At 35.3% G+C, this 12,054-nt stretch overlaps 1 protein-coding gene across 1 annotated transcript in view; it reads right to left on the minus strand.

Moving 5' to 3' along the window:
• The window catches only part of LOC113079576 (uncharacterized), a 12,496-nt gene continuing 442 nt past the window's right edge, over positions 1-12,054 (minus strand). Inside the window, exons 2-6 of the mRNA XM_026251815.1 lie at positions 11,307-11,533; positions 9,391-9,550; positions 7,108-7,266; positions 3,927-4,138; positions 1-577 (exon numbers count right to left, since the gene is read on the minus strand). Coding sequence (XP_026107600.1) covers positions 3,933-4,138; positions 7,108-7,266; positions 9,391-9,550; positions 11,307-11,533 — 752 coding nt within the window. The 3' untranslated portion in view covers positions 1-577; positions 3,927-3,932. The remainder of the gene's footprint in view (positions 578-3,926; positions 4,139-7,107; positions 7,267-9,390; positions 9,551-11,306; positions 11,534-12,054) is intronic.

Below are 12,054 nucleotides of genomic sequence, written 5' to 3' on the forward strand. Positions count from 1 at the left end.
CATTTTATATTGAATATAGCCATTGAAAATAACGCCCTACTGAATTCAAGACCTATCTGCACAGTACTGACTCTGTTCTGCTCGCCTGATGTCCCTTAAAATGAGGATGTCCTGTGGGAGGTTTCCTGTCTGCGCTCAGTGACCACGTGTGGATTCTCTTTCTCTCTGTAGGGGAAATCCCTCTGCTTCCCATGCCTTCATTTGCATGCTGCCGCTTCATGCAGTCTTCAGTGCTTTCATCTTCCCTTCCTCCAGAACCCTCATGAACCCTGTCAAGCTATAAGCAGCTAATTAGAAAAGCTAAAAAGGCAATTGCATTCTTGTCATTTAGCGGATACTTTACCAGTAACAAAAGCAAATCTTTCAAAACAGTTTCCATGAAAACAAACTGAATATTGTTGCAATTTACAACCAAAACTATAACAACATAGGAAAGCATTGGGGGACTGCAAGGTTTGGACTTTGATTGGCTGGATTTCAGGAGCATGGTGAGAGTGCTGTAATCAGGGCCTGGAAATCAGTCTCAGGTCATCAGACGCCTCATATCATTCTTGATGAAGATCTCCTCCTCTTCATCCTGTCACATCAAAAACAGAGACGAGGTTTGAGCCGCCGGGTGCCTGGAAACAACTAAAAACCTGCACACGCACATACTGTAGTCACAAAGAAATGTCTAGAAAGAGATGCCATTTGTCACCTCAAAATGAAAAATATGAAATATATTTTGCATTGATGTATTTATAGTTTTTTTTTTTTATGTAAACCAAATGAGAAATTTAGAAGTTAGAAACTGAAATATAACAAACTGAAATTTAAGTACTAAAATTACTAGAACAAACCAACATATAAATGCTAACAAAACACAAGATTTAAGTACCCTTAGGAAAGGAAAATATATTTACCAATATATTTCTTAAAATATATTGTGATATATTTTAATATATTATTTTCCCTTTTAATTTCTATATATATTTGAATACATTTAATAATATATTGATGATACATATATTATATAATATATTGCAAAATATACAAATGATTGCCGCTTTCAATATATTGCAATATATTGGAAAAAATTAATATATATAAGAATATATGCATAATATATATCATGAGATTTTCAAATATACTGCAAATTATACTTAAACTTATGTCTCTAAATAAAAATATAATGTTTCTTCTCTGAATCGAATAATTATTAAAACTGAACACATGACTCTGTACAGACACTCAAAATTATCTTATAGGATATATATTATAGGATTTGATCATGTCATCATCTCATGTCATTTTTTAATTCTTCACAAAAAAAAACTAAACATAAAATTCCTCCTACTTTTTCACCTTAGAAATGTTGTTCTTTATGCAAACTGAAATTTCTCGTTGATTTTGGAGTGAAATAACCAGGACATTTCTCTACAGTTTTCATGAGATTCAGCCACACACACATGCTCTCGCTGTCTGACATGAATGAAACATGAGTCAAAGTGTGACAGAAATGAATGTTCTTGTTTGAGAGAAATTTTACAGGAAGTGAGAGAGAACATATAAGAGTAAAGATGTGTTTTGCGTGAGCTCAGCTCTGGGCCAGTCTGAGAGCATGTGTTGATACTCACACACACACACACACACACACACACACACAGAGCATGTTCAGTAGGCCTTATAATCCAGTTTCAGCTCCACACAGCACACTAGGCTCCAAAAGCAAAGCAGCAGTCAGCCTCCAGCGGAGATTTGTCTGTCTAATCATGCACAAACACGTACACAAAGCACACAAATACACTCAAACACAACCGGGGCTCACAGATAACGCCATTTTGCAGGCAACTCTTGAGCCACGCCGGAAACACAAAACACTTTCCCAAACCATGCCATAGATTTTAGACATGCTAATATTTCATTACACGCATAATTTTGTCAGGAAAGGTAAAGCAACACTGCTAGAGGAGAAATCTGTATCATACACCATCATTACAGCAGCAAACACACATGTATAATAACTCTTACATTATTGCTCAAAGCAAGCTGTCATGGTTAAAGGTTTACAACTAATGCTTTAACAAACGCTTGTGGCAATCTTGAATTTTAAGAACATGGCTGACGGCAACAGAGGCGGAAGGAGTTTGGTGAATCTGGAGCTATTTAAATTACTGACCTCTTTATAATTTGATTAAAAGAATTTGGAATTTATATGTATGTATTTCTAATTAGAATTTTGAAAAATCAGCATATTAGAATGATTTCTGAAGGATCTTGTGACACTGAAGGAGTACTGATGCTGGAAATTCAGCTTTGCATCACAGGAATAAATTACAAAATATTTTAAATAAAAAAAAAACGCTGCCTTGGTGAGCATAAAAACAACAACAACTTATTTTAAAAACATCAACAAAATGTTTCATTATACTCTACCGAATACCAGTATTGATAAAGTAATGAATCAAATACTAAAACTGTTCACTCTAATTAAAAATGAAAAACTTTACCGTTAAGCATGTTCATTTTTTACATTTTGCTACCAACTTTTCAGCTGCCACAAATATGAAAATGAAAATTCTGGTTATAAAAATCTCTTTGAAGACATGTTATGAAAAATATGCAAATATTTCCACTGGGTTTATTACTTGTTGTATGTCATTACTAAATTACTGAATCACTTAGGGTTAGGGTTAGAAAGTGAATGAGAACCATAAATCACTGATATCTGGCTAGATTTAGCTGGATTTACGTGTGTGTGTGTGTGTGTGTGTGTCTGAGAGAGAGCGCTGAACCTCTCCGGTTGGTCTCACCAGTTGTATTTGTGTGTACGTGTATAAGTGTGTCTGTTCACCTGATGTGAATGAATGCTGAAATAAGCAAATGAATCAAGGCTGAACGCGTGTGCTGGGCTAGAGAGGCTGTTTTAATGAGTGTGCAGACTGAACACTAATGAGCTGACTCTAATGAGGGCATCTAATGAGCGAGTTGCTGTGGTAGCAGGTACCCGGCGCGTGGTGTGTGCTGTTTTGCGGGACACGTGCCTCTCTGAACCAGACGGGCTATCAGGAACATAAGTGTGTTCTTACTGTGCTAGGGAAAAATCAAGAACCTATGCATGTTGTAGGTAACACCTTATAAGGACTTTCATTAATCATTCATTATAGTTATTATCAAACTTAACATCAATTCTTAATAATGCTGTAAAATATTTATCCCACACACACGCACATACACACACACACACACACACACACACACACACACACACAGTATATTATATTAAAATGATTTCTGATAAGTAATGAAAATAAATAATAAATTACACCTTAAAATATATAAATATATAGATAGCAGTTATTTGAAATTGTAATAATGTTTCAAAATATTACAGTTTTTACTGTATTTTGTTTCAAAACTATTTTGAAATAAATGTTTCAAAAATATTCCAAATATTTGATCAAATAAATGTATGTAATAATCAAATGAATGTATAAATATCAATTTATTTTGTTATTATTAATTTGTGTTTATTATATAATGTTTAAAAATATATCGGTGCTACGATATTAAAATAGATATCTGTTGCAGCTTGTATGATTTGGACATGACTAGGTATAAAAAAATGAAATTAGTTTCTTATTCAATTAGAAACAAAAGTGTCAAAATTCCCTCTGTAATATATATTTAAATTTTTGCATGATGCAACATTAATAGCTCTTAATAATTAGTAAAACGTTTCAATACAATGTAAAAGAAAGAAAAATAAATGCTATGAAAGCCATTTTATACTATATAGCTGTTTAATAGGCTAACAACAACTGTAGACCTAACTTTTACTTCTTCTTGTCCTCTATTTACACACTTTTTAATCAATTATCACTACTCTTAATGTGTGTCACTGCAGTCCAGACAAATCTAATCCACTGGAATGTGTCCATCCTCACCCTCATCTACTGTAACTGTGTAGTGCTCATATTTCTGAATTCTTCCTCAAGGCAGGCCAGAGCCAGGACATCCTCCTCATCCTCATCAGAGTCCTGGAGGTCGAGCTGCTCCACCGACTGGACCTCCATGATCTCCTGAGCGGCACGAGACAGCGGCCGGTTTGATGGGTCTGGACGATAAGTAGAGAGGGGAGAACATCTGCTTATGGTGCCTAAAAAAGAATAATAATAATAGCTGGATGAGGTAATGAGAGAAACATGAAGAAAACAGCTGCTAACACACCCTCTGATTTGATGGTCACCCAAGTTTAATGTTCAAATATCTAATGCCAAGTACGAGCAGCAGTAACAGTGATGGTTTCCTACAGTTATCCTGCTTGTGACTGTGACATAGAAATGATGGGAAAAGGAAACACAGAAAGACAGCTGGGATTGGCGGCTTGAATTAACGGGGTCAGGATTATTTACTGTCACCTGGTGTCTTAATCAGCTTCAGTCGAACACAGCTTTAAACGCTCTCTGATCCAGCAAATCACAATAATACACTCACACACGTCTCTCTCTTCCATGTGACCTTTTCATTAAATTCCCTAGTTTCTTCTTGTCTTGTGTGATCTTTCTCTTGCTCATAGTGAAATTAACTCCAATTAGACAACTCTACGTTCACCAAACAGCACTCAGCTAACATTACAGTAGTAGTGAGGATACTGATTCACCAAAATACTGCTTCAGATGTATTTAGTGACTTTAGTAACATCACACCTCACACCACTCAGTGTTTATGCATTAACTGTGGAGTCAATCAAATCATTTACTCATCAGATTCATTTTAAAAACAGTGTTTAATTATCATAAGCATTTTCTCCATGAATTATATCACCAGATCTATTACTTTGTCCAATTCTGGGATATATCAAGCTATAAAAAAGAGAGATGAAATAAATTGATTATGAGTCATTTATTAAGTTTATAGTACATACACTACTGTTCAAAAATCTCTTGTGCTCACTAAGGCTGCATTTATTGAATCAAATATACAGTAAAAACAGTAATATTCTGAAATATTTTTACAATTTTAAAAAACTGGTTTCTATTGTAATATACTTTCAAATATAATTTATTCTTGTGATGCAATGCTGAATTTCGAAATCATTCTTTTATGCTGATTTGCTGCTCAAGAAACATTTCTGATTATTACCCCAATGCCCCAAATATCTTAATATTATTGTGTGGCTTAATATTGACATTTTTTCAGGAGTCTACAGCATTTACTGGAAAAAGAAACATTTTGTAACAATATAAAATCTTTTCTGTCACTTTTGATCAATTTATTGCATCCTTGCACAGTTGCATTATTATTTCAAACATTTGAAAAATACTGTAGAAGCTAATCAGAATGATTCCTTCACCGAAAAGATTTATTTAAAAAGCGAGTAGCTCACAACTGAAATGCCCAGATGACACAGCAGGAGTGATCATGTTTTAGCTGATATCGCCTCCCATGATTTGGACTCGGGAGGCCGACGGCTTTGAGTATCCTCTGATGCAAAAGGCTCAATCTAGCGTGTCTAACCTGACACGAGTGTATGAGATATACAGAGAATGAACAGGAGAGAGAGAAAGAAAGCAATGCATGGACAGATATCTGACGCTTTGATTTGCACCAGCCGAAATCACAGCTGTCAAGCTGTTAAACAGATTATTTCTCCCTCCTCTGCAGACCTGCAAGTGATGAGCCGAGAGACAGAGAGGAAGATGTGTCGCGAGGTAGAGAAAGCGAGACTGATAAACCGAGCTAGCTAGCTGAGCTGAGAGATTGAGGAGCATGTAGTTGGCCGCATTCCCTGCACTCCTGCACGCTGCAACACACAATAATCTCTTTATGAAGCCTCAGCCGCGTGTGCTGGCGCAGGAAGCTCAGGAATCAGCTTGGCTTTAATTACGGGCACAAGCCAATAAATCACACCACGGCTGAGAGTCAGCGCGACTCTTCTACAGCCATGTTATTGATGTCCCGTTGTCCGAAGGCTCTCTGTAAATGATCGTTTAGTCACGGCAAAGATATAACATCAGACAGGCTCAACATTTTAAACACAGGTTTAGCCACATAAGTCTGGATTAAGTCTGCACACAGAAAGGAAATTAAGAAGAGAGACGAAGGTTTTATTTTACTCAGACTGTTTTCTAAGGGCCTAGATTTGGGAAATAGACCAGAGGACGCAATTAATAGAATTGATCATTTCGATTAAAAGGACAGTTCAACCAAAAAATGACAAATCTGTCATTGTTTACTCATCATCATGTCAATTCCAAACCAGTTTGAATTTCTTTCTACCTTGGAACACTCAGAAAGCGACATTTTCTTGTCCATTCAATAAATACAGACCATGACCAGATGCTTTCAAACGCAAAAAGCACCATAAAAGTAGTTCATACGACTTATATCATTATATATTTTCTTGAAAGAAATTCATTTTTATTTAGCTAGTATGAATGCATTGAAATTGATCAAAAGTGATAGTTAATACATTTATAAAGTTACAAAAGATTATGTTTATACAAAAGGATTTTTTTTTTTTTTTACTTTTAGGTTCATTAAAGATTCCTGAAAAAAAATATATAATTAGTTTTAATATACATCAGCACAACTGTTCTGAACATTAATAATGATCAGAAATGTTTCTTGAGCAGCAAATCATCATATATTAGAATGATTTCTGAAGATCATGTGACACTGAAGTCTGGAGTAATAATGCTGAAAATACATCTTTGATCAAAGGAATAAATTACAGTTTAGAATATATTAAGACAGAAAACATCTATTTTGAACTGTAATAATATTTCACAATATTGCTGCATATTGCTGCATTTTGATCAAATAAATGCAGCCTTGGTTAGCATAAGAGACTTCTTTCAAAAATATTTAAAAAATCATACTGATTGTTTTCCAGAATTTCTCTGAGCATTTTTTCTCATAGCCTTTTTTGACAGACAGTCTGAGAGCATGATGAACATGTCAACGGGAAAGATATTTTCAATGTTTTCTTTTCTGAAAGATTGATACACCGGTATGACATACAGAACAGAAAAGGTTATACTCTTCACAGCCACTTTTTCATTCAGATTGAATCTGGTGTCTACACCCATGTCTGTTGTTGTACAAGAAATGAAAGCAAATGACCTTTGAAACACAGCCTCTGTGATGATGTTCTTCCACGGCATGGTGTGAACGTACGAGGAGTGCTACTGACGGGCCGAACGTTCATCAGCGCAGCGACCAGCTCTTCCTCTGCGTGATGCTGAAGACTGCTGCTGGAGCTCCAGGACTCCTGCCCTACAACTACAGATCAAACAAACAATGAGATCTCCACACAGCAAGACACCCATCATGATGTGTTCAGAGCTAACATAGTTTACACAGGTTACTGTACATCACAGCTCTAAATATCCATACTGAACGTGGAAACCTTCTAGCAGTAGACGCAGACTTAGATAAAACATACTCAGCATACTCAGGCTACACGACCACATTCAAACAAAAGACTTTCTCAAGGACAGAATAGCAGTTCGCTGCTCACTCATTTTTGGTTTCATACCAGCAGCCTACTGTTAACAAACCCCAAACCTATGCTGAAAAACCTTGCGCCTGTGATAGCCTGACGTGACATGCAGACATGCCATCTTAAACGCCTGCTGTAATTAAGCCTTTTTCCAGTCGACTGGCCGCTGCTCCTGTCAGTGTACGGCAGGGATTGCAAATGCACAGACAGGGCGATAAAAACGGCTGGACTGTGACAGAGACAAAAAAGATGGGAACAGGAAAAGACTGCAGAAAATTGACGGAGTGACACAGCAGCCAATGAAAACAGAGATGACAGAGACGGAAGTGAATCAGGGACTTATCTGTCCTCTGTTTTCATCAACCTTGAAGCTCAGTGAACCAAACAGATGCTTCATTTTTTACGGTTTATTAGATAAAAAAAAAGTGCCTTTGCATATATCGATTCTGCATACTCAAACAACGGCTTTAAATAGAGCTGTTTAAAAAGAAATATTAGTGTTTACAGTCAAGCTAATGGCCTTGCCAAGGTAGCACATTAGGAGCCAAAGGAGAATGCCAGGAAATGACTGAATGAATAAGAGAGAGGCATAATTTATACTCCTCTTTAAGCTAGCAGCTCTCTTCAATGGCCAATCTATCTAAGTATGCAATAATTAGGTATCTAAATAGCACGAGCAGAACAGAATGCACGGTTTAAGAGAGACGTCAATGGTTCTCATTAAAGCGTGGTCATATATTAGTGTTGGAAAAAAAACGCTGCTTTCCAAATGTCTTATCTCTATTATTAGCATAAAGGATGTATTAATGTTGGGAAAGATGTAAATAGCACACACTGAATGTTTTAACTAACACCTAGAATTGCTTTTGTGGTAAGTAAGATTTTATGGGCATGATTAGTGAGGTGTGTGTACACTACTGTTGTTTTTACTGTAATGTTTCAGTTTTTTATATATTGTTTTATTCAGCAGGGCTACATTAAAATGATCAGTAATAACATTATAAATGCTACAAAATGTTTCTATTTCAAATAAATTTTGTTTTCTATTCATTAAAGAATCAAAACTAAATCATGGTTTTCACAAAAATATTAAAGCTCCGTTGAGAATATGCGTAGCTTGCATATTGCTTGTTTTCAATGTGACAATGACAATATTAAGAAATGTTTCTTGAGCTGCAAATCAGCATATCAGAATGATTTCTGAAGAATCTCTTGTGATCCTCAAGACTGGAGTTGATCACAGGAATAAATGACTAATATGAGGTAATAATTATTTTTAATTATAAAAATATTTCACAATATTTCTGTTTTTAATGTATGTTTTATCCAATAAATGCAGAGCATAAGAGACTCCTTTTATATTAACACTGAAAAATCTTAACCAACCCCAAACTTTTGAAAGATGGAGTATATGTTTTTAAAATAGCTTCTTATTAGGGCTCAGACTTGATTCCTTGTTGGTTTCGAGAGCTTCCATGGCAGTCATCTTTCTGAAATTGTTAACCTCTGGTCTCTGTCAGATCATGCGGTACCATGCAGTATAATGGATGCGGATCTTAACTCAACAGAGCTCTGTCATTTCTAATGAAATACATATTAAGTGTACTTGTGCTCCTGTGAAAAGGAGATATTCTGCTGCAAGGTCAGTTCTTACAGAATAATCTGCTGTGTGTACAGTAACACTTGACTATTATGAACCTTACTAAGGTCTAGACAATGTTTCATTTCTGTACGAACGTCATTAAGGCATCTTGACCCAAACATCTCTGCACACGGAAATGTCAAGAGCTTCCTCATAATGGCAGGCTCTACGCTGACTGAGTGATTTTAAAGAATTTCCACTTGTATTAATATCTGAATCTTGCCCTTTAATCCTCAGCAGTCTTTATACTGTATATATATACCTAGCAAACTTCCTGTGTGGCTCTGCTCTTCTCTAAAGGTTTGAGCTGGAGCTGGGCTAGGCTGCAGGACTCCAGGGTCCACTCCCAAAGTCAGGATCCCCTCTAGGTCTTGGTACTGCCCCGACTGGATGTCCTGTCGCTGGGCTACAGAATGAACAGCCTGTGGGAGAGAAGAAAAACAGAAAGAACATTAGTCAGTAGTAGGTCAATGACATGGCGCTAATGTTTTCAAAATGATATAAAAATGCAATTTATTCAGACAATGACTTGAATACTTCTCTTATATTTGTTGGAAATATTTTCAATTTCTGCATTAAAATTAATTTAACATTTCTGTCAGGCTTAAAGTAAATAAATAAATAAATAAGAAAAATAAATTGAAAAATCAAATTAATCAAAAGGCTACTATTGTTTTTTTTTTTTTGTTGTTGTTTTTTTAAGTTATCTGTTATCATTCACGTTTATCTCAGTACCATATATACTAACCTTTAAATGTTTAAGGTCAGAAAGACGTTTCAGAAAAAATGATAAACTAGACTGTAGATTTTGTATTTATTGTTTTATGCAGGAAATTAAGTTTAAATTAACTTAAACTAAATGTAGTGTTTATTTTTCTTTCTTTTTAAAATTATAATGGTAAGGTTTTATTTCAAATAATTTCAGCCTTCACCAAGGCTGAAATTATTTGAAATAAAATACAGTAAAATCAGTATATTGTGAAACATTATTACACTTTAAAACAACTGCTTTCTATTTCTATAAATTTTTAAATGTAATTTGTGATGCAAAGCTGAATTATTAGCATCGTTAATTCAGTTTTCAGCTTCACATGATCCTTCAAAAATTATTCTAATATGCTGTACTATTTGTGCACAATAAACATTTAATATAATTATCAATATTGAAAACAGTTGTGCTGCTTAATATGCAGGATACATTTTTTCAAGATTCTTTAATGAATAGAAAGTTTAAGAGAACAGTATTTCTTTGAAATGTTGTCACAATGTAAAATAAAAACTTTTATTTTAATAGAAAAACAAAATTGTATACTCTGCCTGTTTGTGGTAATGTTTTGCTCATTTTTGGGCATTTAAGCACGTTTTTATTTCTTATGCAGGTTAAATTAGGCCGAATTTAATTAGTCAATTTCAGATGAAACACATGGACAGACAGATCTTTTTAAAAGAAAAAAAGAGTTGTAAACTGAAAGGAAATGAGAAACAATTATGTTTTGATTGAGTCCCAGTCAGTGTCCTTTAAATGGAAAATGAGGTAGGGGAAAAAGAATGGCGGGTGGTAGTTAAGGACACAAATTTTCTGATCGCCAGACAAAAGAGCAGAGATAAGGCCGCTTTCTGATCAGACATTTAATTTCAGCTGTTTAATGTACTTCATTCTCTTTTCTCTCTCTTTCTGTTATGCTATTAAACGCTGATGGTCCATTTACAGTTATATTTCCAGCAGAGAGTCTATGAAAGCTCATGTTTTTCATGATATCTTGTGGCTGCATTTCCATCTTCATACAATCAATAGACTAACAAAAGTTTGGGGACAGAAATATATATATATTTTTTTTAAGAAATCAATATTTTAAATGATCAATGATGCATTAAATTTATCACAACATTTATGTTAAAAAATATGTATATTTCACAGAAATACAGTTCTTTCAAACTTTCTTTCTATTCATCATAAAATCCTGAAAAAATAATAATAATGAAATTTGAAACCTGGATATTTTAACATTGATAATAATAAGCAATATTTTTGACAAGGAAATCAGCATTTATATAATAATATTTCACAGTTCTTATTCTATTTTTGTTTAAATGGATGCAGAGTCAGTGCAGACTCTTGGGTTCTGGGTAATCTTTTACAAGTAACTGAGGTTGAGGAAGCGACAGGTCTCTGATCACCTGGGAAGATCCTGTAAACAGGTCCGGTTCTGTGTTGTCATGTTCTGACTTTGTGAGGTGTGTGCAAGTGAAATGAGGGTCTGCCAGAGGCGTTGTGGTCGGACACGGAGAGGGAAAGCCATTCTTTTGCTTTTCTGCATCTGTGATTCGCCTCAGTTCTTCATCAGATGAGTCTTCCTCACTGGGCACCAGGCAAGCATCTTCACCTGTCATTTCTTCTTCTGAATCTGAGCAGTGACAAATAGTGAGAGAAGAGAAACCATGAGGACAGGAGGAGAGAAAACACTGAGATGTTTCAGCAAACACACACACTTATCTAATGCTCGCAGTGAGCCGCCTGGACATGGTCTAGCAGAGCCTGTGTGTTTCTCTTCCCTGCTTCCTGACTGCTGCCTCCTGCATTAATAATGCTTATCCTACACAGCTTGAAGTTTCCATCACTCTGCTAGTCAGCAAATACTGAAGAAACAACCACTGTGTGAATGAAGGCTGATGTCTACACTGGTGTTTTCTCATCATCTTTGTGTGCTGGACCCCAAGGGATTGGTTCTAAATCAGGTTTTCTGTCATTTGTTAAGTATTTTTTAATGTTTATCAAACAGCTCTTTGGAATACTTGATTTGGATTGGTCATTCATGCATATATTATTGTAAAAAGATGATAAAATGTATAATTGTCCAACACATCCTTCATATCTGTACTAGTTTCATGTCTCTCGTCACTCCTCAAATTCATATTTCATGCCATA

This window comes from Carassius auratus, unplaced genomic scaffold (assembly GCF_003368295.1).
Source record: "Carassius auratus strain Wakin unplaced genomic scaffold, ASM336829v1 scaf_tig00028583, whole genome shotgun sequence".
NCBI lineage: Eukaryota > Metazoa > Chordata > Actinopteri > Cypriniformes > Cyprinidae > Carassius > Carassius auratus.